This window comes from Myotis daubentonii, chromosome 10, assembly GCF_963259705.1.
Source record: "Myotis daubentonii chromosome 10, mMyoDau2.1, whole genome shotgun sequence".
NCBI lineage: Eukaryota > Metazoa > Chordata > Mammalia > Chiroptera > Vespertilionidae > Myotis > Myotis daubentonii.
This window is the reverse complement of record NC_081849.1, coordinates 83,271,601-83,296,306: the sequence shown is the minus strand read 5'-3', so window position 1 is coordinate 83,296,306 and position 24,706 is coordinate 83,271,601. Positions and strand designations below refer to the sequence as shown.

General features: G+C 59.2%; 1 protein-coding gene across 3 annotated transcripts in view; it reads left to right on the top strand.

The window, feature by feature from the left end:
- The window catches only part of EGFR (epidermal growth factor receptor), a 107,815-nt gene that overhangs the window by 57,465 nt on the left and 25,644 nt on the right, over positions 1 to 24,706 (top strand). For all 3 annotated transcript variants that reach the window (XR_009447430.1, XM_059655881.1, XM_059655880.1), the window contains exons 2-13: positions 7,724 to 7,875; positions 8,680 to 8,863; positions 10,401 to 10,538; positions 12,616 to 12,684; positions 14,217 to 14,335; positions 15,694 to 15,835; positions 17,453 to 17,569; positions 18,339 to 18,465; positions 18,719 to 18,792; positions 19,012 to 19,102; positions 21,222 to 21,421; positions 22,358 to 22,493. Coding sequence is in view for 2 of the 3 variants with exons in the window: in XM_059655881.1 (XP_059511864.1) it covers positions 7,724 to 7,875; positions 8,680 to 8,863; positions 10,401 to 10,538; positions 12,616 to 12,684; positions 14,217 to 14,335; positions 15,694 to 15,835; positions 17,453 to 17,569; positions 18,339 to 18,465; positions 18,719 to 18,792; positions 19,012 to 19,102; positions 21,222 to 21,421; positions 22,358 to 22,493 (1,549 nt within the window). In the remaining variant the exon portion in view is untranslated. The remainder of the gene's footprint in view (positions 1 to 7,723; positions 7,876 to 8,679; positions 8,864 to 10,400; positions 10,539 to 12,615; positions 12,685 to 14,216; positions 14,336 to 15,693; positions 15,836 to 17,452; positions 17,570 to 18,338; positions 18,466 to 18,718; positions 18,793 to 19,011; positions 19,103 to 21,221; positions 21,422 to 22,357; positions 22,494 to 24,706) is intronic.

The following is a 24,706-nucleotide window of genomic DNA, read 5'->3' as shown; positions in this document are numbered from 1 at the left end:
GCAGCCTCGGGCGCCGGGGGAAGGAAGCGGCTCATCCCGCCGGGAACCCGGCCAGGCCCCGCGCGGACTGGAGTCACGTGGCATTGATTGGGGGTCGGCCACGTGCCATTGGCCCTAGCCAGAGTCTCCACCGCCCACCCCCGGGTCCTCCCAGGAGCCCCTGCATCATGGACAGAGCGGGAAGAGACCCCCGTGGTGGAGAAGGTGCCTGATGGTGGTGGAGCCGCGTTCTCCTCCAGCCCCTGAGCCCACGGCCACTGGTCGCCGGCAGGGGCCACTCAGTTTGCTGATTGTTCCAGAGTCAACAAAGCTGAGGGGTGCCCGGCAGTGTTGCTCAGTGGTTAGAGCATCGGCCCTCAGACTGAAGGGCTGCGGGTTCGATTCCGGTCAAGGACACGTACCTCGGTGCAGGCTCCAGCCCCAGCCCCGGTCGGGGTGCATGCTGTCTCTCTCCCGTCGATGCTTCTAGCTCAGTCTCTCCCCCTCCCTTCCACTCTCTCTAAAACTCAGTGGGGAAAATCTCCTTGGGTGAGGAATACCAAAAAAATAAGAAGCAAGCACAAGTGTGCGTGAGAGAGAGAGGTTTTTTAAAAGATGGGCAATCACAGAAGAAAACTTGTAAAGAACACGTCAGCTATCTCAGGAGGGGGCGGAACCCGGGCCGCATCTGCCGCAGGGAAACCCGGCAGCCAGGCTCGCCCCCGGCTGCTGGAAAGCCTCGCTTCCTGGCACATGACTCACCCTCTCTGGAGGGTGCTCAGAGGGACGCCCGGCAGGGGAGGGACTCCGGTGGGTACCGGCCACCAGGCGGAGGGGCCCCGGTACCCACATGGGGGCACAGCGGTGGCCCAGAGAGGGGAGCGAGGACACGGAGGGCAGCTGTTTCCTGGGGGCGGGAGGGGGGCTGCAGGAGGCCGGCTAACATCTCCCAGCGGCCCGGCCTTCCAGGCAGCGGGGTCCGCCCTCGGGGGGAGCGGCCGCCTGTCCGTTGCCCGGTAACCAGCAGCGAGTCCCCGGCCCATGTTCCTGGACGCGTCTCTTGCGTGGCTGAGGGGCGCCTGCGGCTACTTCGTGGACAAAGGCCTCTCCCAAAGGGCCCGGGCGCTTCCGTCGGCAGCCGCTTCCCGTGCCGTCCTGGCCACGGCCGCTCCGTTGTCTGACTGTGTCTCACGGTGAGGAGTGAGCAGCGCAGACGGCCCCCGGGGCCCCGCCTCGAGGCCACAGCCACCCCGACGCCGACCGCCACGGCCACGGCCGTGGTGCCTCCGGCGCGCACACGAGGCAGCGGCGAGCTGGAGGGGGACACCGCCAGCTGCAGCCACCACTGGCATCTCACTCAGCCGCGTCCTCAGGGAGCAGGAGACCGAGGATGTGAGCGGGCCGTGCCGGGAGGGCGTCTCCATGGCTCTGCCTCACCTCACGTCCACGCCGCCTGCTGGGAACGACACCGAGTGGGAGGGCACACCCAGCAGGAGGCAGCTGCCCCCCCCCCCCCGACACCGCGACCCACTGCCCCTGAGAAGCCGGGAGAAGCAGCCAGCGGCCGGCCAGCGAGCCGAGGGCAAAGGGGATGGACGGGCACTGCGGGCTCACCCTCCACCCGCCCACCCCTGCCACTCTGCCCACGGCTCCCTCTGCTCGGGCCAGTGGAGTCCGAGGTGAGGGGTCCGCAGGGCAGGCTGAGCCCCCCTTGCACCGGGATTGGCACCTGGTGGCCAGCAGGGTCTTTGCCACCAACCCCCCTTTTCACTTCTCTGTTCCCGCGTCTTCGCCAGCCCCTCCCCACCCGTGCTGCCTGTTCTTTCAGGGCTCCTGGCGTTCCCTGGTGCCAGCCCGCTGACAAGATGGGCAAACCCACCCTCTCTCCGTGGGTCTGCTGGGCCACCCACCCTCTCTCCGTGGGGCTGCTGGGCCACCCACCCTCTCTCCGTGGGGCTGCTGGGCCACCCACCCTCTCTCCGTGGGGCTGCTGGGCCACCCACCCTCTCTCCGTGGGGCTGCTGGGCCACCCACCCTCTCTCCGTGGGGCTGCTGGGCCACCCACCCTCTCTCCGTGGGGCTGCTGGGCCACCCACCCTCTCTCCGTGGGTCTGCTGGGGCCACCCACCCTCTCTCCGTGGGGCTGCTGGGCCACCCACCCTCTCTCCGTGGGGCTGCTGGGCCACCCACCCTCTCTCCGTGGGGTTGCTGGGCCACCCACCCTCTCTCCGTGGGGTTGCTGGGCCACCTCTTGCACATCAGGGGGCAGGCAGGTTTCAGCTGTGGCCTCCTGAAGGGAGAACTTTGCAAGGGGAGAGGCAGGTGCGATCCCTGACGCCACACCGCCCTGTGTGGGGGAGGGTGGTGGGCCGGGTGCTCATCGAGAAAGTGGCTCGGAGGCCACAGAGCGGAAGCCGGCCTCGCAGGGAGCAGAGGCAGCCGGGGAAGGGAAGGGGCGCTAATCCTCGCAGACATATGCGCTAGTGAGCAGAGGCCCTGAGAGGCGTGAGCAGCAGTCCCGGCGCGGAGATCCAGGAGACGGAGCCGGCCAGAGAGGAGGGAAAAGCCGGCACGCTAACCTCACTGTTGTTCAGCCCGGCCGGGGGGCTCAGGGGTTGAGCATCGACCTATGAACCAGGAGCTCACGGTTGGATTCCCGGTCAGGGCACATGCCCAGGTTGTGGGTTCAATTCCCATTGTGGGGTGTGCAGGAGGCAGCCGATCAGTGATTCTCTCTCATCATTGATGTTTCTGTCTCTCTCTCTCTCTCTCTCTCCCTCTCCTCTCTGAAATCAATAAAAATATTTAAACACACACACACACACACAATCCCTCATGGGACTGGCCTTTCTTGGCTCACAAACATCAGTTAACACCCAAGAGAGTGGACACAGATGCAAAGGTGCCCTTACTCTACTTGGTATGTATATATCTTGAAATCATGAACTTGGCTTGGGATTCTTTTTATGCTTCTTTTTATTGATGAGAGAGAACCATGGATCGGCTGCCTACTGCACGCCCCACACTGGGGATGGAGCCCCCAACCCAGGCCTGTGCCCTGACTGGGAATCGAACCGTGACCTCCTGGTTCATAGATTGAAGCTCAGCCGCTGAGCCACGCCAGTCAGGCGCCTGGGGATTGTTTCACTGGCTCTGAATTCAGAGAATCCTGGGGATGGAGACCTGCCAGTGTTGGTGCTCTCTTCATCACATCAAAAAGGAAAGATGTTATTCTAAAGCAGCGGTTCTCAACCTTCTGGCCCTTTAAATACAGTTCCTCATGTTGTGACCCAACCATACAATTATTTTCGTTGCTACTTCATCACTGTCATGTTGCTACTGCAATGAATCGTCATGTAAATATCTGATATGCAGGATGGTCTTAGGCGACCCCTGGGAAAGGGTCGTTCGACCGCCAAAGGGGTCGCGACCCACAGGTTGAGAACCGCTGTTCTAATTCTGCTCGTTAACTCATTAGGGTCCCTCAGTGTGCAGCGTGTTGGCCGTGCCACAGCGTGGCAGGTGCCGCCGGGGGCAGGTGCACAGGGCGAGTGACCGGGTGTTGGAGAGGACTTCTGAGTGTCCCCTGAGCACCTCCCGGTTGCCGTGCAGATTCAAAGTCAACGCTCTTTGCATGCCTACAGGCCGCGAGTTAATCATTCGTTATGGACTCGAATATGACCAGCAAGGAACTGTGGACAAAAGAGAAAGTTTTGGAAAATAAAGAAAAATCGTCGCCACTCTAGTGAGACTTCCCCCACATGCCAAAGCCTTTGATTCAGCGCACAACGAACATGTTGGTGCTGCTCTATGCTTGCTTCCATTGTTTTCCTAATTGCCATTGCATGTGAGTCACCGTAATTTTCCTACGTTCCCATTATTACAAATCTTCACAGGCGAGTCTGGTACTGTAATCGTGCTTTATAACATTTCTCTGTGGTCCCCGAAGTTTAAAAATGTATTTATAGATCTGGAACCGTCGCCGTACGATGCCACCATATGCCCCTGCTCTGAGAAATAATGCGAGGAACGCATCACAGCGTCGTCGCCGGCCTTCTCACACGGTCTGCAGGCGGCTCTGCGTTGCTCACCGATTGTTTCTCACTGTTAAAGCAGTTTCACAAAGCCTCCTGTCGCGAATCACGGAAAACTTGGAGGATCTCAGTAGTTGTGCGTGTGCGTGGTGGCTTCTCCATTTTTTTCTTTAAAAAAGTGTATTTTATTAACATACCCACCTTCTTCTCTCGTACCCCGCAGATTTTTGTACATTGTATTCTCAGTTACTTGTTATTATAAAGTCATATCTGGTCACTGTAGAAAATTTGAGAAATGAAGAAAATGTGGGAGAAAAAAGAGAAACGTGGTTTCTGCGTCAGAACGAGGCGCTCCGTGGAAAACGGGCCGAGACAGCTCAGGAGGCCGAGAGAGAGGTTTACGAGGGCTCAGCCGCCCGGGCAGCCATTACTGTGGCGTCGAGAAAACAGCAAATTAAAACAATTACACGGTTACTCAGGCACTTCCAAGCGTCTAAGTAGGTTGGGGGAAACTTGAAGAAACTAGTTTGAATGTCTTGCCCGGGCTTGTGGCCAAAGAGGGGTGCCGACCCCCTAATGCCACGGGGGAGGGGCAGGCTCCGCCCCCCCCCCCACACACACACACACACACACACACACACACGGGAGGGGCATTTTGAGACTTCGGGAGGCAGCTTGTTTTATTCTCGGTTAAGATAAGGTGTAGGGCTCGAGCAAAAACATGGCCAGGCTGTGGGCCAGCCCTCGGGGTCCAAGGATAACAGCAGCCAGTTTCCCACAAGCCCTTGCCTGAGCCTGTCGCTCAGAGCTGAGCAGATGCCAGGCCTCACCGTGGGGACCCCCAGAAGCCTGGCTGCCCTCCGAAGGGCGCCTCGCCCACAGGGACAGCGTGGCGCCATCCCGCTAGCGCCGAGCCCTGAAGCCCGCAAGGCTGGGGGGCAGGGATCCGCGGGAGGGGCCTGCAGGGCTCACTAGGGTGATGGTGTCCTCCCGTGTGAGAGGAGTGTGGGTGACACGCGTGTGCGCACGTGTGCATTTGTGGAAACTCGCCAGGTGCTCCGCTGCAGAGGGTTTAGGTCACACTTTCCTCTGCATGTCCGTCAACGGCAGAGGAAACGGCCATTGAGCCAGAAGCGGTGGCCTGCGGGGTGACGCGTACTGACATCTGCCCCTTTTAAATGCATCAAAAGTAAGACAGCCCCGGCCGGCGTGGGCAGTGGGTGAGCGTCGACCTATGAACCGCGGCTGCCGCTGTGTCCTGTGGGCACGTGGGCGAGGCCAGGGCCGGGCCATGATTGCCTCGGGTGGGGACTTCAGTCCTCACCTGGGGAACGGGTTCCAGGTGGGCCTGCCTCAGACCGAACCAAGTACACGTCAGCAGCCTTCTTCTCCCCCCAGAACAGACATGTTGGACAGTTGGCTTCTAGGGTTCTTTGCGATGGGGGCGGGGGGCGGGGGCATTATTAAAAAACAAATCAATAACGATCAACATTTTGCACGAAGCTTCTTTTTTCTTCTATATTTGGGTCTCTGTCCTCCGATACATTTTCCGAAGTGGGATCCTCATGACATGGAACGTAAGCACACTGGTTCAGTCGCACACGCTGCCCAGCGGGTTCCCAACACGTTTCATGAATTCACGTTCACATCAACAGTGAGCAGCGCTGCTGTCATCTTCCAAAGAGAGGATCTTTGTTTCTGACGATCAAAGTGACTCACCCTGAACCACGAGGCCACGTGACGGAGACTCACCGCATAAACTCTCCAGGTGCCCACCGGGCGCTTTCTGGGTGAGCGAGAGGAGGGCGGAATGAAAGCACAAGCGCCGTCTTCTTGACATGGTCCGTTTCTGGAATAAAACCGGCTGAGCTTCAGTGGTGCGTGTACCAGGGGCCCCATCGATGTGACAGTAAACACCCTTTGGCTCCGAGTAGAGAAGCTTACAAGCGAATGTCCTTCCTCGCTTACGGTGGAAGCAGCTATGTGCCTCCCCCTGTGGCTGAGAACGCCTGAGGGGTGCCCCCACCCAAGTCCCCGCCGTCACCGTTCACCTGGCTGGCACGAGGGCACGCCAACACCTGTGGCCACCTAGCCCGCAGCCAGTCAGGTAGGCCGAAAGGTGGAAGGCCGGCCTGTCGCCAGGGGAGCGGTGGTGGCCTCCAGGTGTGCCGGTGGGGAGCCCGCGTCGCCGCCACAACCCTGCGCCTACATCGTGGGGGTGCCTTCACGCAGGACCTGGCCCTGGGAAGTAGGTCTGGCCCTGTCCCCGTGCCTCGCAGCCAACGGTGCTCAAGGGTTCCACGTCGAGGCTGAAAGCGAGCGGCCCGGACTCCTGGGCAAAGGCAGCGGCCGGTCGCGTTGGGTCCGCCCAAGGCTGTGGTTGGAAGCCAGTGGCTGGGGCGCCATCAGAGTTCCCATGTGACTCCCTCTGCCGCAGAGTGTGGGTGAGACACGGGGGGGCGGGGCGGGGGGGGAACCCCACAGGATGAACGAGGAGTAGGGGTGCTTTGTGCCCAGCGCTGGCGTCTGAACTTGTGCTCTCTGCCCTGACACCGGAGCAAGGGCAGACGCCAGGTGATGCTGGGCGGGCAGTTCCCATGGTGGCGCACAGAGGCCCAGGAAGAGCAGCGCGGGCTTTGGAGGTGACCTCGAGGAGGTCCCGCCTGGGGACTGGCCTCGTCTCGGGGCTCAGCCCCTGGCTGCAATGGTGGTGCCGCCTCTGCACACCCGGGCGACCCCGGCCGGTCCTGGTCTCCCCTCCGAGGCCAGGGGCCCTGTGTCTTCACTCCCAGAGGGATTGTGGTTCAAAGCTCCCAGCTTCAAAGGCCCGAACCCCTTTGTTCTGTTACGCTTGCCTGAACGTGTCCTTTAAAGAGCTGGGCTTGTAAATGTGACTTCATATCATCCTCTCCTTAGCTTTGAAATGCAGACTACCGAGCGGGTCTACCCCTCATGGGAGATGTTTTCTGGTATGAAGTCCGGTAGCTTCGCACACGAAGGAGCGGAGTGCGCCGAGGCGGTGCCGGCCGGCCGGGGAGCGCACCTGTGCGGGCGGGGCTCCCAGGAGGGCGGACTGACGAAGCGCTGTCGGTTTCTCACTGGCGTTTTTTGAATGTATGTTTCCACTTCGTTATTCACTAAACCGTATCTACTGAGACCTGGGGTTCAGTCTCCGAGGCATTCGCTTAGAAGACTATCCTAAATCTCCCGCCTCTGGCTTTCCTTGACGCGCTCGTCGTCCACTCCCGGCTGTACACCGTGTGGTCCGCACACGTCGCCTGGTGTATATTATGTTTGCAAATACTCTTTGACACACAGAAGGCGGCGTGCTCTCTTTTGGCAAAGTGAAAAGTTCGCGATGCAGTTATTCAGTCGACGTTGTAATTACATTATTCATACGCTTTCTGATGCGTATTGTTTGGCCTGCTGAAGCTCTTACCGACTGTCTCATCCGAGAGGTTTTTATAGAATCTCGCCTGTGTCCCCGTGACTTCTGAACACGTTTGAACGAGTCCCTGCGGGGAGGAGTGAGCCCTTCCTCCCGCTGACCTGCCCCTTGTAAAGCTTAGCCCTGTGCTGTCACGTCTGCCTCCACCAGAAGTAACGTCCTGAGCCGCCGGAGCGCAGAGTCCGTTGGCGTTTGTGAATGTGGTTTCATTTTAGTCGTGTGCCTTCCTGGGCATTTCATGAGATGCCTTTTCCCCCCCCAGTTTGCCAGGGCACCAACAACAAGCTCACCCAGCTGGGCACGTTCGACGACCACTTCCGGAACCTCCAGCGGATGCTCAACAACTGCGAGGTGGTCCTTGGGAACTTGGAGATTACCTACATGCAGAGGGACTACGACCTGTCCTTCCTAAAGGTTGGTTCCGTGAGTTCGGTGCCTCGCCCAGACATGACAGGAGTGGAGAGAGGCAGGCACAGCCTGGGCGGCATTCTCCTGGGCGCGTGTTGGCTTCGGCCACGTTGTATGAGGAGGCCACTCTCCCAGCTAGTGCCAGGTCACCAAAGGACGCCCCAGAGGAACTGGCCCGGCCGGCGCTCCACGGTCATCATAGACACCGAGAGGTATCTTGTCGCCCTGGCTTCCGCCGTGGCACCCTGGGAACTGGCTCTTACTTTTTGAAAAGCCTTGCTTTGTAGCATCTGCCCATTGCCTTGGTGTAAACACTCCCGCCACGGTTGCTTTCCAGCCGCCAAGAGTTTAACCGCATTTCACAAGTGTCCCCATGTTTCTCAGTCGGCTCCAGAGAGCCAGCAGGAGCCAGCAGGAGCCAGCAGTTGAACTCTGGGTGTGATTGGCCTCCTTCGGGGGTGCCGTTTTCTTTTTTTCATGAGCAAGCAGGCAGAATAGATGCAAGATAAATTAATAAAGCCATTCCCATCTTCACCTGAGTGTGTTGAAGGCCAAGGGAAGGGAGTCACGGTTTTGCTGAGTAATCATGTTGCCCTTTCCTGCCACCAGCGGGCTCAGGGGGCACGAAGTGGGAATGACTGTGCCCCCATCACCTGCCACGCCCTCCGTGCAGTCACCCACATGCTCTACGGCTGTCACCACACGTGTGCGTCGTTCAGAGGGGCGTCCTGGTTCCCTGGGCCCGTGTTAGACCTCACGCTCTTGAGCTCCTCGAAGGAGATAGGCCAGCTTCACGCTTTGTCTCCTCAGACCATCCAGGAGGTGGCCGGCTACGTCCTCATTGCCCTCAACGTGGTGGAGAAGATCCCCCTGGAGAACCTGCAGATCATCCGGGGGAACATGCTCTTCGAGAACACCCACGCCTTGTCCGTCCTGTCCAACTACGGCGCCAACAAGACCGGCCTGCGGGAGCTGCCCATGCGGAACCTACAGGGTGAGCGGCCGGCCCGGAGGCCCTAGCGCAGAGATGGGACACAGCCCACCTGGCCTTTCCTCATTTCACTCAGGGAAGACTTTATTCATCACAACAAATGTGGGTTTTTTAATCTTTATTATTGAGAGTATTACAGATGCCTCTCTCCACTGGTTCCCGCCCCACTCCAGACTTTTGCCACCCTGTTGTCTGTGTCCATAGCTAACGCATATATGCATATAATTTCTTTGGTTAATCTCTTCACACACGCCTCCCCTTTCCCTCTGAGATTCATCAGTCTGTCCCATGCTTCCATGCCTCTGATTCTACCTTATTCATCAGTTTACTTTATTAGATTTCTTGTTCCTTTATTTTGATTTTTAGATTCAATTGTTGATAGATACGTATTTATTGCCATTTTGTTGTTCAGATATTTATCCTTTTTCTTCTTCTTCCTCTTATGAAAGAATACGCTTCAACATCTCATGGAGTAGTGGTTTGGTGGTGATGAGCTCCTTTAGCTTTTTCTTGTCTGGGAAGCTCTTTATCTGGCCTTCGATTCTAAATGATAGCTTTGCTGGGTAGAGCATTCTTGGTTGTAGGTTCTTGCTATTCATCACTTTGAGTATTTCTTGCCACTCCCTTCTGGCCTGCATAGTTTCTGTTGAGAAATCAGCTAACAGTCGAATGGGCGCTCCCTTGTAGGCAACTAACTGCTTTTCTCTTGTATCCCGTGCCACTCATGTGCGAGATACAGCTGGTGGAGGTTACTGACCCCAGTCGGGATCTGTGCAGGAGGCAACCAATCACTGTGTCTCTCTCACATCAATGTTTGTCTCTCTCTTTCTCTCTCCCCTCCCTCCCTCCCTTCCACTCTCTCTAAAAATCAATGAAAAAAAATGTCCTCGGAAGAGGATTAACAACAACAAAATCAACGCATATTTGAGACAGTTTCCTAGGTCACGTTGTCTAAGTCAGGCCGAGGAACGAAGGTGTGACGGGGGAGGACTGAATTTCTGTGGCTGGGCCACGCATGAGGGTCCTCTGACAGGAAGCTGGAAAGTGATAGGAGAGTTGGGAAGCTGGTTTTTTAAAAACTGAAGGTAACAGTGGTCGTGCCCTCACTCTGTGGCAGGGACATGAAACGTAGCAGTTACTGAAAGACAGATCTAACCACTGAGCCACACGGACAGGGCCTCAACTCATTCTCCACCTGCTGCCATGGAATTCCACGGGGAGTCTCCTTGGCTTGCTGGCATCCGTCCAGCAGGATGCAGCGTGGAAGAGCATCGGCCTGCAGACCAAGCGGTCCCGGGTTCGATTCGGTCAAGGGATGTACCTTGGTTGCAGGCTCCTCCCCGGCCCGGGCCCTGATCGGGGCATGTGCAGGAGGCAACCAATCGATATGTTTCTCTCACATTGATGTTTCTCTCTGTCTTTCCCTCTCTCTTCCACTCTCCCTCGGCTGAGGGTTAACAAAATAGAAAGAAAGGAATGCGTGCGCACTGCGTGAGGGCGCAGACGGGCGGCGTGGGGCTCACCGTCCTCTCTCCCGCAGAAATCCTGCAGGGCGCCGTGCGCTTCAACAACAACCCCACCCTCTGCAGCGTGGACACCATCCAGTGGCACGACATCGTGGACGGCAGCTTCGTGAGCAACATGTCGCTGGACTTTCAGAGCCACCCGCCCGGCAGCTGTGAGTGTGCGGGCGCGTCGGCCTCCGCTCTGGGCCGGGCAGGGCCGCGGGGCCGGGATGGTGGCAGGGGAGGCCGGCTAAGGCGCAGGTCCCTTCGCCTTAAAGCGCAGGACACAAAGGACCACGTCCGGGAGGCTGCCCGGGGCAGACTAGCACTGAGGCAGGCGGTGAGCTCCCGGGTCGGCACTGTCTCCTCTGTCCCAGGAAGATGCCTTCAGCCCTGGCCGGTGTGGTTCAGTGGATAGAGCACCAGCCTGCGGACCAAAGGGTCCCAGGTTTGATACCGGCCAAGGGCATGTACCTCGGTTGCAGGCTCCTCCCCGGCCCAGGTCCTGGCCAGGGCACATACAGGAGGCAACCAATCGATGTATCTCTCTCACATCAATGTTTCTTTCTATCTTTCTCGCTCTCTTCCACTCTCCCTAAAAATCAATGGGAAAATATCCTCGGGTGAGGGTTAACAAAAGGGAAGGAAGAGAGGGAGGGAGGGAGGGAGGGAGGGAGGGAGGGAGGGAGGGAGGGAGGGAGGGAGGGGAGAGAGAAAGAACGAAGCCTTTAAGCATTTTCAACTTAAGTATTTTTCTTTTATAAACCTGCTGCGTGCTTATAATAGAAATTTGAAAAATAAGGTAAAGTAGAGATAAAAGTAAAAAGAACATGAGAATTCTATACCGACGATCACCCTTGACATTTGTGTATTACTTGGGCTCTTTCTTCTCTCTGGTTCCTTCTCTCTCGGTCTCTCTGCCTCCGTCTGTCTGTCTGGATCTCCTGCCTCTGTCTGTCTGTCTGGGTCCCTCTCTCTCCCCTCACAGGGTGCAGCCCTGTGCGTTCAGGGTGCTGCCTGGCCGTCCTCCCTGACTCTAAGCAGCACGCGCATTGCACTCATGCCCTCTGCCCCTGGGGGCGGCTGTGAAAACTGTCAGTCACAGGAGCGGGTGTCCAGGGTCACGGTCACATGGTGACCAGCTCTTCTGAGATCTGAGTTCTTCCAGAGACAAAGGTGCTGCTGGCTGGGGGGACAGGGCACCTGCGTCCTCGGGGGGTGATTTGCAGGGACAGATGGCGGCAGGGCTGACGTCCTATGACCAGAGCCGGTGGGCAGCCTGCTCTCGCCGCAGCGGAAACCCCAGCGGGGTCCTCTCACTGCAGCAGGAACACGGGGTCCTTGGATCCCTAGGTGCTGACCCAAACACGGCACCGCTGACGAGAGCAGGTCCCTCTCAGCTGGGGGTGCTTGGCCGTCGCCTGTGACAGCTGCGAGCACTGACTGATCAGCTGGAAAGTTTCCAGACTGTAGCTGGCGAGGGAACAGCTGAGGCTGTAGATGATGAACAAAGCGATACACGCGGTGGACATCTCCCTGTGGAGAGGACCCTGTGCCCCCCTCTCTGGCTAAGAGTCCGGGAGCTTTTACTTACAAACCCGCCTCCCCGGGGCTGACCATCCGTCACTCAGGAGGGGCAGGGGCAGACTGCAGCCAGCACCTCCCACCCCCTGCCCCCCCCCTGGGGTAGATGACCCTAACAGAGCAGGGATGCTGGGGCTGCTCCTGCCTGAGCCCGCGTGAAACAGGGCCGGAGCTCACTGAACCCAGTGTCCGGGGCCTGCGTGCGCCCTCGCTGCCTCCGTGTCAAGGCTGGGTGTACATGGAGGCGTGCGAGGTGCAGCCGTCTTACTTCCCTTATAAGTCACCTGCTCACAGACCAGCCAGACCAGCTGGCTGAGCATCAGAAACATGGTGGCTACTCCTCGAGTCTAGGCACGTGTTTGGCAAAACTGCGGCTCGCGAGCCACATGCGGCTCTTTGGCCCCTAGAGTGTGGCTCTTCCACAAAATACCATGTGCAGGCGTGCACGTAGAGTGTGATTGAAACCTCGTGGCCCATGCGCAGAAGTCGGTATTTTGTGGAAGAGCCACACTCAAGGGGCCAAAGAGCCGCATGTGGCTCGCGAGCCGCAGTTTGCCAACCACTGGTCTAGGCCGCTGCTTTGCTCCGGGCCCGGGAAGGCGCCATCCCTCTCTTCTCATCGCCCCTTCGCTGAGATGGCGTTTAACTCTCCCGTTTCTGTCCTAGGCCAGAAGTGCGACCCGAGCTGCCCCAGCGGAAGCTGCTGGGCTGCGGGCAAGGAGAACTGCCAACAACGTGAGTCCCCGAGCGAGCCGGGGGGGGGGGGGGGGGGGGGCGAATGTGCGGCTGCCTCTGCCCCCCAGACTTGTGTGAAGGCCCCAAAGCCAGTATTTTTGTTTTTATTTTTCAGTAATGCCTCTGCCATTTTTTAAATGTTTTTACTGATTTCAGAGAGGAAGGGAGAGAGAGAAATATCAGTGATGAAAGAGAATCATTGATCAACTGCCTCTTCCACACCCCACACTGGGGATCGAGCCCACAGCCCAGGCATGTGCCCTGACCAGGAATTGAACTGTGACCTCCCGGTTCACAGGTTGATATTCAACCACTGAGCCACACCGGCCAGACCTAAAAGTCACTCTTGGTTGTAAGGCCAGACGTGAGCAGCCCAGTGAACACCAATCCTGCCAGCCTCCCACGGGGAACCCGGTGCCGGCTGTTGTGGGCACGTGGGCCAGGCGGCCATAAATGAGCGAAAGCCAGCCGCCCGCACCAGTCATCCCCTGGAGCAGTGCCCGGCGGAGCTTCCTGGGAACAGGAGGCTGGTCGGCCTGCCCTCCCCCCCCACCCCCCCACCTCCCGGCTCTGGGACCCACCTACCGAGAAGTCCCAGCAACTTTTTCAGGAGGGTTTTCTGTGGGCTCCAAGTGCAGGAGCACCGATGGCCAGGGGGCTGGGGACCTGTCACCTACCTCCTGGCCGTCCGTCCTTCACAGACATCTGATCGTGACGTGACTCTTACAGCCTTCCACACGGCTCCCTGGCTGTCTTTTCGGTCACTTGCATATGCATTGGTGCCACCGGAAGCTCGGTTCCAACGAGTAGCTAATGGCTTAGCGCAGCGGTTCTCAACCTGTGGGTCGCGACCCCTTTGGCGGTCGAACGACCCTTTCACAGGGCCGCCTAAGACCATCCTGCATATCAGATATTTACATGACGATTCATAACAGTAGCAACATGACAGTGATGAAGTAGCCACGAAAATAATGTTATGGTTGGGTCACAACATGAGCAACTGTATTTAAAGGGCCAGAAGGTTGATAACCACTGGCTTAGCGGCTCTAGAGGTCTAGACTTCACCTGGTCAGTTCTCCCCAGTGATTAAAAGCAAGCAGGAAGCCCTGGCTGGTGTGGCTCAGTAGATAGAGTGTCAGTCCATGCACTGAAGGGTCCTGGGTTCGATTCCAGTCAAGGGCACGTCGTACCTCAGTTGCAGGCTCACTCCCCAGCCGTGGTCAGGGGCGTGCAGGAGGCAACCGATCGATGTGTTTCTCTCTGTCTCTCCCACTCTCTCTAAAAATCCATGGAAAACTATCCTTGGGTGAAGAGTAACAACAACAAAAAATAAGGGAGACTGAGGCACCGTCAGACGGTCATGACTGGGTTTAGTCTGGCAGAACCGGGGTGTCCGGGAGCTTGAACGAGGTCCCTCCCCGATCACTTCCCCTGCTCCCCCCGGCCCCCCATGTGCGATTGCTCCAGGGTGTCCCTGGGGGCGGCCTCCCCCCTCCCGCTCCCGGCTCACCGTGACCTGTGCTCCTTTTCAGTGACCAAGACCATCTGCGCCCAGCAGTGCTCCGGCCGCTGCCGGGGCAAGTCCCCGAGTGACTGCTGCCACAACCAGTGTGCCGCCGGCTGCACGGGGCCCCGCGAGAGCGACTGCCTGGTAAGGCCCGCTGCCCCCCAGCCTCCCGGGGTCCCGCCCGTGGGTGCCGGGCACTGCCCCCCACCCAGCCCCCGTGGGCGGCTTCCGTGGCTGCGGTGTGTGGATTACCGTCTGTGGTAGCGGGCGAGGACGCCGCCCCTCCTGGGACCAGAGCTTCTGTCATCATCCTGCCTCCCCCCTCCCTCTGTGACCTTGGGCCGCGGCTGTGACCTCTGTGCTCCGGTCTCCTCGGCTGACGGTGGTGGGTAGAGTGCCTCTCTGTTACATGGCCCACGGGACATAGAACATGTGGCATTCGTACGAGGCCCCAGGCATAGAACGAGCACCTAGGACTAAATACGTGTGGTTTATCGTTAAGGAGAGTGAGCCACAGAGACTTAGAGGGGGCCCAGGGCCCCGAGGGCTCTGCTCTTCCCACCACGGCTCAGAGGTTGCCGGCACCCCACGCAGGGGGTCTTGGGGTGCTCCCGTCAGTCCCGGGACTGCAGGAAACCCTAACGAAATCCGTGTTGCCCGGAGGGTGATGGGGCCCATGCAGCTGCCCCCGAGGGTGAGCACCTTGGAAGTCCTGAGCCCCAGGCTGGTGTGAGCCCCGCAGTCAGCGACGGCGGGCGGGGCTGCGAGGCAGCGCCCCGTTTGGCCTGGTCCTTGCAGGCGGCACGCTGCCAGGCGAGGACCCCTGTGGCGGGCAGTACCCTGAACCGCCCCCGCCAGTGCCCTCTGTAAAGGCAGCGGCGTGAATGGCGTGTGAGCAGAACACCGTCGTGGTTCCCGCCCAGCGTGCGAGCTCTGTGTCGTTCTGCCCACGAATGGAGACATGCATTCTCCTCTCCCCACAATCATAAAGGCTCGCAGCCGGGACACGTGTTTCAGAAAAGCCACGTTCCTGAGAGGAAGGCCTCTCCGCCTGTGCCGCGCACGGCGCTGGGCCGTCCGCTCTAAGCGAGCACCGGAGCGTAACCGAGGCCTCCGGACAGAACCCAACGGCCTGCTCCGCTCACATGCGCCGGTCGGCAAAAATGAAAGGCTTCAAAGTGAGAGGCAGAGAAAGAGAGAGGGAGAGAGAACGAGATTTGGGAAGTGCTGATTCAGGCAGAAGCCCAGTGTCCCAGGAGACCAAGCCGTGGGTTTTATGCATCCAGAGCAGGAGGCTTGCTATTGGCAGAAAAGCTGCCATAGTGACAGGAACGCTAGCACTGTCCTCGCTCTCCGCCTCTGCTCCCTCGCTCCCCGCTCACAGCGCTCTGGGAAACAAGGTCCTTTAGGCCCAAAGGTGGTCGCCCATTTAACCTGACCCGGTCCGAGGTCCGGGGCAGCGAGGCGGCTGCTCTGATGTCCCGTGTCCATGCCTCCCGCAGGTCTGCCGCCGGTTCCGGGACGGCGCCACCTGCAAGGACACCTGCCCGCCGCTCATGCTGTACAACCCCACCACCTACCAGATGGACGTCAACCCCGACGGCAAATACAGCTTCGGCGCCACCTGTGTGAAGAAGTGTCCCCGTGAGTCCTCGCCCGCCACGCCCTTTCAGGCTCCAGCATCCGTCTCCCCTGCGCTCCTACGAGAACCCCGAGTCCCCGGCTCAGGCAGTGTCTGGTCGGCGTGTGCCTCATTGTCAGGCATGTGGCCAGGGCCCATCCGAATGCAGGTGACAGGCAGGTTATGCCACAGGTGACGGGCAGGTCATGCCGCAGGTGACGGGCAGGTCATGCTGCAGGTGACGGGAAGCCCCTGGAACTGAGGTCCAGGGCAGTGAGCTGTCTGGTGGGCCTAACCCGCGGCCACTGGTCCGCTTTGCCATTTGTCTCCTGCACCCAGGAGGGGGGTGTGTGATAGCCCCCAGCAGGGGGTGTCAGAGCTGCCTCTGCTCAGTGGATAGAGGGGGCCTGGGCCCTTGGGGGGACTGTCGCCTGCTGTTTTGTTGCCTCGCTGGGTTTTGCTCATCTGCATATGCAGCGACTGGTCCGCGGCTCTCGGAAGTGGTGACAGCAGCCCCGGCCGCATCGCGGAAGCTCGGGGTTGTCTAGTTAATGCGCTTAGGACTGGCCTTGACTTCTCAGGGGAGGGAGTGAGGAGAAGTGTCCACAAGCAGCGGCAGAGGGAGAGCCCTGCGGGCTGCGGGGATGAGAATGTGCACCTTCTGGGCAGAAGAAAATGACGGGGGGATGGAGGGATGGCCACAGCCGGGAGTGATGGGATGAGGACGTCCTCGTCCGATGTGGCAGACATGGTCCTGGGAGAGGGCTGGCGAGGGGGTGACGACCCCGAGGAAGCACAGAGCCCCGGACGCAGCAGGCGCGTCCCAGGAGGAGGAGCAGCACGGGGAGGGGAGTGAGGTCGGCCTGGGGCCCAAGCAGGCAGAGGCCCCTGGAGAGAATGACGTCTGTGTGGACACGAGCCCCATGTGCACCGTGAGGCGAGGGGCCAGGAGAGGGCGGAGGTGCCGGACCAGCTCCCCGAGGCCCCGCCAGGCACAGGCCGCGAGGCAGGCCACAGCCCCGGGAGTAGACCCAGCCTCGGGGCCGTGTTGAGGGGAGCGGAGTCGTCGTTCAGGCTTGTGTATTTTTTTTTAATATAGTTTTATTGATTTCAGCGAGGAAGGGAGAGGGATAGAGAGAGAGAAACATCCATGATGAGAGAATCATGGATCGGCTGCCTCCTGCACGCCCCACACTGGGGAGCGAGCCCACAACCCGGGCCTGTGCCCTGACCGGGAATCGAACCCTGACCTCCTGATTCATAGGTCCACACTCAACCTCTGAGCCACACCAGCTGGGCTCACATATTTTTAATAAAGATTAAAGCTTCGATTGTAAATCCTGGAGGTAAAATCTAAAGAAAAGAAAAAAAAGTGGGGAAGAGAGCTCTAGCCTGGGGGTTGCTGCTCCCGCATATCCGCTCCGCCTGGGATGAGGATCTGTTTGCCATCAGGGCCTGGGACACGATGAAAGCTCTTGAGCGCGATTCCTTTTCAGTCTGCAGCCTTCCCTTCTTTGTCCTTAAAATAAACAAAATGAGATGATGATGGGCCCTGTCATCGCTGCGATTCAGGAGGACACGACCCCAGAGACACCTGGCGCCGCGTTCACACCTGCCTCCCCCCCCCCCACCCCCCCCAGGGAACTACGTGGTGACCGACCACGGCTCCTGCGTGAGGGCCTGCAGCTCCGACAGCCACGAGGTGGAGGAAGACGGCGTCCGCAAGTGCAAGAAGTGCGAAGGGCCCTGTCGCAAAGGTAGGAGCCCGCGTGGACGCGGCGTGTGGACCTGGCTTCCCCGGCCCTGGGCTGGGTGCCCCCGCCCCGCCAGGCTCCTCAGCGGCACTGGGAGAGGTTCCAGTGACTCTCTCCGGCTCAGCAATCCCTTCCTTCCTTTATTCCGTGCCCTGTCCCTGGAGGACCCTCCAGGCCAACCTATCCCCGCTGACCCCCGACTGTATCTTTTATTCTGTAAATTTTCACACACACCCCCCGAAAGTGCGATCGTTGTACAGGAGGCATCCATAGGCCCTGCGCACAAACTCACTCATCTTTTCTTTTTTTCTTTTTTTTTTAATTGATTTCAGAGAGGAATAGAGAGGGGGAGAGAGAGAGATAGAAACATCAATGAGGACAGAGAATCATTAATTGGCTGCCTCCTGCACGCCCCACACTGGGGATGGAGCCCACAACCCTGGGCATGTGCCCTGACCAGAAATTGAACCGTGACCTCCTGGTTTCATAGGTCAATGCTCAACCACTGAGCCACACTGGCTGGACTGCATCTTGCTTTTTGATTTAAAAAACCATGTGTGTGTTTTCTCTCAGATGGAAGATAAAGCCACAGCCGGCTCAGGGTGGTAGGAAGGCGGAGGTGTGGTTAGGGTACCAATGGGAGCCCCACACAGGTCGGCGCGGGTTGGGCAGTGACAGCCTCACGGCTTCGCTCCCGCCCCGCCCCTCCCCCTGGGCCCCCCGCCTGCTCAGGTCTCCAGGGATGAACGGGGTTGCGTGTCCCTCTCCACAGTGTGTAACGGGATAGGGATCGGGGAGTTTAGAGACACCCTGTCCATCAACGCCACCAACATCAGGCACTTCCGCAACTGCACCACCATCAGCGGGGACCTGCACATCCTGCCCGTGGCCTTCAAGGGGTGAGTCGGGGGCGGGGGGCCACCTTCTAGGGGTGAGTCGGGGGCAAGGGGTCAACTTCAAGGGGTGAGTCGGGGGCGGGGGGCCACCTTCTAGGGGTGAGTCGGGGGCAAGGAGTCAACTTCAAGGGGTGAGTCGGCGGCAGGGGCTGCCTCTGAGGGGTGAGTCTGGGAGGGGTGGGGGCCGCTGGCCGCAGCCCTGCTCCCGCCACAGGCAGGGAGCAGTGAGGAGTGACCTTTGTCCCCTTCATTTCAGGGACACCTTCACCCACACGCCGCCCCTGGACCCGAGGGAGCTGGACAACCTGAAAACCGTGAAGGAGATCACAGGTGGGGCCGCGCCCTCGGGGCAGCGTGGGTGGGCGGGCGGGGGGGGGGGGCTGGGGGGAGGCAGGCGGCCTAGGCCGGCACCCGCACCCCTGTGTGTAGCTCCGGGCGGACGGGAGGGGAAGCGGATCCAGCGCCCCGCGGGCTCCAGGAACCCTGTCCTCACGCCTCGGACGGGACGGCGGTTTCTGAGCGCCCTGCCTCCCGCCCGCCTGCCCGCAGGGTTCCTGCTGATCCAGGCCTGGCCGGAGAACAGGACGGACCTGCACGCCTTCCGGAACCTGGAGATCATCCGGGGCAGGACCAAGCAGCAGTAAGTGCGAGCCCGGCAGCCGCCGGGCGTGTTTTGAAATAAGACGCGCAGAAGTATGGCCGCGATGCTGTAGGGACTTGCTGCCCTCCGCCCCGTCTCTCCTGGGCTGGCGTCTCGCGGGCAGTGCTGGTGTCAGTGAAGCCAGCATGGTCCCTGTGCCGTTAACAAAGCGACACCTTATTCGGGGCCCGCCGGCTGCTCCGTGAACACCTCCTGTTTCCGCGTCTGATCCGGTCTTCATCCTGCCTTTTTTTGTTGTTAATCCTCACCCAGTCATACTTTTCCATTGATTTTTTTTTAAGAGAGCAGAAGGGAGGGAGACAGAGAGAGACATTAATGTGAGAGAGACACATTGATTGGTTACCTCTCACATGCGTCCCCACCCGGGCCAGGGATGGCACCTACAACCTCGGCACGTGCCCTTGGCTGGGAATCGAGCCCACGACCCTTCGGTGCATGGGCCCGTGCTCTAACCACTGGGCACGCCAGCCAGGACCCACCTTGCATTTGGTTGCTATGTCTCCTTAGTTCCTGCACGTGTGTCTATCTCAGTCCCCGTCTTTCCTTACCGGTCACGGCCTGGGCGCGCTGGAGGACGACCGCGCAGGCTTTGTGTAGAAGGGCTGACGTGTCCTCGTGATGGGAGAGATCGCGGGACGTAACGTGCAGCACAGGGAATATAGTCGGTGGCGTGGGAACGGTGGGTGGTGCTAGGCGGGTGCTGCGAGTATGCGATTACCTAATCACGAGCTAGACACCTGAAACCAACACAAAGCAACACTGAATGTCAACGGTCAGTGGAAGCAATAACAGTGGAGAGCCTAGGACACCACCACCTCCCCCGCCCCCCGGGAGGAACCCGGCTTGTTCACCGCTGATGGGAGACCAGAGGAAGGCTTGCAAGTTCAGGACGCTCGCCGGCCGTGGGGACAGGGAGTGCAGACCTCCTTCCTGTGGTTCCCCGTCATCGCAGGCAACACCCCGAGCTCCTCTGTTGGGTCAGGTCTTCTGTGCTCTAGCCCCGCCCCCTCCCCGGGCCCCTCTCCGGCTCCCTGCCTCCACCTTTCTGCCCCTGTAGCGGCCTGTGGCTCTCCGCACCTGCCACGAGCCTTCTTGCCTTCCTGCTTCTCCAGCTGGCCTGGGCTTCCCGCCCTCCCACCTGAGTCCCTTCACGGCCCCCTGAGGGCTCTGCATCGCCCTGATGGCCCAGCACAGTGCTGGGTGCGCCTGCTCCCGGGTCCGCCCCATCGGGCATCACCTCTTCCGGGAGGCCCCCTTCTGCACAGCCTTCCCCAGGCGCGCTCAGTGCCCCTGCCCTTGCCCCCACTACCACCAGACTCATGGTGCTGGGGAACACGATCTGCTCCTATGATTGTATCCCCACTAGAAAAAAGGGGGGCTGTCCTGAGAGTAGGAAATGTACACATGGCCTACATAGAATGAGTCACAGGTTAGCTCACCTGTTTGTCCGGTGGCTGCATGGCTGGGTGGATGGATGGGAAATGAACCTGTGGCTTTTGAAGTCTATTTGGATGTTTGAGAGGCTCGAACACCTCAATGCCCAGGCAGAGTAAACACACAGCAAGGAAATAATGGCACTGAGACCTTCCTTCAGCCCCTGGCTCGCCCCTGGGATTGAAGAGACTCAGCGGCCAGGAAACTGGCTTTTCCCTGGAGGGACTCACAAGGAAACACTTGGGGATTTTTTTTATTAATATGTTTTTCATTGATGTCAGGGCGGAGGGAGAGGGAGAGAGAGAGAGAGGAACACCCATGGTGAGAGAGAATCACGGATCGGCTGCCTCCTGCACGCCCCCTCCTGGGGATGGAGCCCACAACCCCGGCATGTGCCCTTGGCCAGGAATCGAACCCTGACCTCCTGGCTCACAGGCTGACGCTTAGCCACTGAGCCACGCCAGCCGGGCCACTTGCAGATTTCAAGTTGCAATACGTACCTTGCGCAGCGGGACCGATGGTCGTGGAGGAGGGGCGTGGCGGGGTGGGGGGGAGTGGGCAGGGGGCAGTGAATCTAAAAGGGCCCAGGAAACCCAAATACGTCGCTCAGCGACGCCGTGTTTTTGTGCGTCTCACGGGGTTGGTTTCCTTCTCTCCGCCGCAGCGGCCGCTTCTCTCTCGCCGTCGTCGGGCTGGACATCACGTCCCTGGGGCTGCGCTCCCTCAAGGAGATCAGTGACGGGGACGTGATCATCTCGGCGAACCGCAACCTGTGCTACGCAGACACCATCAACTGGAGAAAGCTCTTCGGGACCACGAGTCAGAAAGCCAAGATCCAAGGCAACAAGGACAGCAGAGACTGCAGTGAGTGGCGCGCGGCCGGAGGGCGGGCCCGCTGCTCCCCGTGATCACGTAGAACGTCCCAGGGCCACCCCCAAGCACGCGAACGCCTCTCCTCCCCCTGACGCAGTCAGAGAGGGGCTCCGTGTGCTCCTGATGGCGGCGCTGCCACCTGGCGCCCGGCAGGATCGCTTCTGGCGCATCCTCCTTTCGTAGATGTTGGCCTGGAGATTCGGGCTGTCAGTTGTTTGCAGTGCACAGGAATAAGCTTGTTGTCGATTAGATTACATTTTAGCTATCGGTCCCCCTGCTCATTTCAGTCTCCGATGGCTCTAGCTAACACACACGTATGCACACACATGCACACAAACGTGTGCGCCCGTGTGCACGCCGTGGAAGGAACCTTTCACCGTGGCGTCTCCTACCTGCGTCAGAGCCATCGCCAGCCTGTGAAGCCAGGCAGGTGGCGGCCCCTGTGGCCGAGAGCCGGCCCCTGGAAGCAGACCTGCCTCCACATCCTGGCCCCGGTCCTTCCAGGCACCGAGGCCTTCGTCCACTTCCTCCCCATCTCTGGGCTCTGGCGTCCTCATCCACGCCATGGGGGCAGTAGCGATTGCCACAGCGTCCCGCTCCGGAGAGAACAAAGTGCAATTCCGAGTGTAGACAGATCCTGGGCGCGGTGCCTCCCTAGCCCAAGGAAGCGAGCACAGCACACCTTCCCACCGTCACCCTCGCTGCGACGTTAATCCGCAAACCCCACCAGGCCCAGTGTGGCGTCCTGGGCACCCCGAAGGGAAAAGGCACCTCGCAGTCGGCCTCTGGGGAGCTGTTCTGGGTCCTGGCTTATTTCAGGGCCCCGGCGTGTCCGTCAGCGGAAGACCCCGGCTCCTCACTGGGGGCGCTGTCCCAGTCGTCCCTCAGTCGCTCTTCCCCTGACTGCGGTGCCCACTGTCTCCCCAGAGGCCCAAGGCCAAGTCTGCAACCGGCTGTGCGCGACACCCGAGGGCTGCTGGGGCCCCGCGCCGGGGGACTGCGTGGCCTGCCAGAACGTCAGCCGCGAGCAGGAGTGCATGGAGCGGTGCAACCTGCTGGAGGGGTGAGCGCTGCGGCCGCGGGAGGGCAGCTGGACGGGGCCAGCGCCGTTCCCCGTGAACCTGTCTCTCTGTGGTTTCTTTTCCTTTGTTTTGTTGTTTGTTTGTTAGCGACTGTTCATCACACACGGAAACGGACAAACTATTTTCCTGACTTAATCCAACCTAATAACTTATACAGTCTCTTTTCCTGGACATGCCTTCTATTTTTCTAAGCTGCACAAAGTTCCCAAGATAGATCGCTCATCAGCGGTTCATCTGGCCACGACCGCAGCCATGCGGCCTGTCCCTCGGTGCACCGTTCCCGGCGTGTCAGACTATGTTAACGCAAATGCCATCCCCTGGTTAATTTCTGTGTTCTCTTCAAGAAACAGTGAGCAGTGCAAATAGCTTTAAATAGGACCATGGACAAAGGAGTAGACAGCCATTTAACGGTTGCTGAGTTTACTTACCATCAATACCAGTTACAGCCTGTCGATGCTGTGGGAATCTTGACATTGATGCCAATCTTTGAATGAGAAAGTAAAATTGAAGAATAAAGCTCAGCAGGGGCAGTTTTCTAAATATATATTTTATTGATTTCAGAGAGGAAGGGAAAGGGAGAGAGAGAGAGAGAGAGAGAGAAACATCAATGAGGAGAGAGAATCATGGATCGGCTGCCTCCTGCACACCCCCTACTGGGGATCGAGCCCACAACCCGGGCCTGTGCCCTGACCGGGAATCAAACCATGACCTCCTAGTTCATAGGTCAACACTCACTCCTGAGCCATGCTGGTCGGGCGGCAGGGACAGTTTTTTAAAAATTTAAAGGAAAAGGGAAATTTTGTGAGAGGGAAGAGCTGCTGGAATTGGATGGCTGTAGGAAGTCTTCCTTCTTATTTCACTGTCGGGGCTACAGCGTGGATCCAGAAATATTCCGGGGCAGGTTGACAAGGTCAGGTTCATTTCTGTAGGCGCCATGAGCTGGCAGGCCCTCCCCTAGCGGAGTGATCTGCACGCCAAAGAGCAGGAACTATTGGCGCTCTCCTTAATGCCACAGGTATTCCCTCTGCTCCTGTTTCAGTTTTCACTTCTCTTTAAAAAGACAAGGTCATTGCCCTGGCTGGTGTGGCTCAGTGGGTCGGGCACCGTCCCTCACACAGAAAGGTCACTGGTTCAGTTCCCGGTCAGGGCACCTGTCTGGGCTGTGGACTCGATCCCCAGTCCAGGGTGTGCAGGAGGCAGCCGATTCATGTTTTGCTCTCACATCCATGTTTCTCTCTTTCTCTCTCCTTCTCCCTTCCTCTCCCTCTAAAAATCAATAAAAATATAAAATAAAAATTTTTAATCCTCACTTGAGGAGTGAGGGTATTTTTTCCATTGATTTTTAGAGTGGAGGGAGAGAGGGGGGGGAAAGAGAGAGAGAAAAAAAATCCACGTGACAGGCACCTGGATTGGTTGCCTCCCACATGTACCCAACTGGGCCGGGGATCAGAGGGGATCGGACCCGCAACCCAGGCACAGGCCCTTGACTAGGAATCGAACCTGTGACCGTCTGGTGTACAGGCTGACGTTCTAACCATTGAGCCATGCCAGCCAGGGCTAAAATAAGTTTTTTAAGGTAAAGTAATGAAAGCAAGCACGTCGAGGTGCCAGGTCTTTCCTCCACAGCGCCTGGGGCCCAGCCGCACGGGTCCCTTGGCAAGACGGGCCCCCTCCACGGGCGTGGCAGCCCCGGGCACAAGCACAGAGACCAGTGAAGGTGGCATCTGGTTTAACTGATGCCAAGTGCCTGAAAGGGGGACTCACGGGACACGTTTTCGGGTGTAACCGCTCCTCCTCACCGCCCAGTGAGGGCCGGTCGGGCATCACCAGGCAGATGTCAGTCTTCTCTGCCACCCCCCTGGGTTCTCGATCGGGACACGGCCTCTTGCTCCGTGTTGATGGCGCATCTTGGAGGAGTGGTGACGATATTACCAGCAAAGTCCTCACTCCCTCCCCCCGCCCCCCCGGGGTCCGTTCTTACTGTTTGGGTCGGACCATGGTGGGGGAAGGGCTCTCCCTCCGTCCCCTGTGGTCTCTGCAGCGATCCCCTCCTGCTCCCCTCACACGGGGAGTCCGCAGGGGCTCTTTCTCTCTCACACGCTGGCTCGCTCGCTGACACGTGCACACGGCGTCGCTAGGAGAACCCGGGAGAGGTGCGGGTGCTGGGTGAGGGTTATGGCTGGCTTTGGTGGAA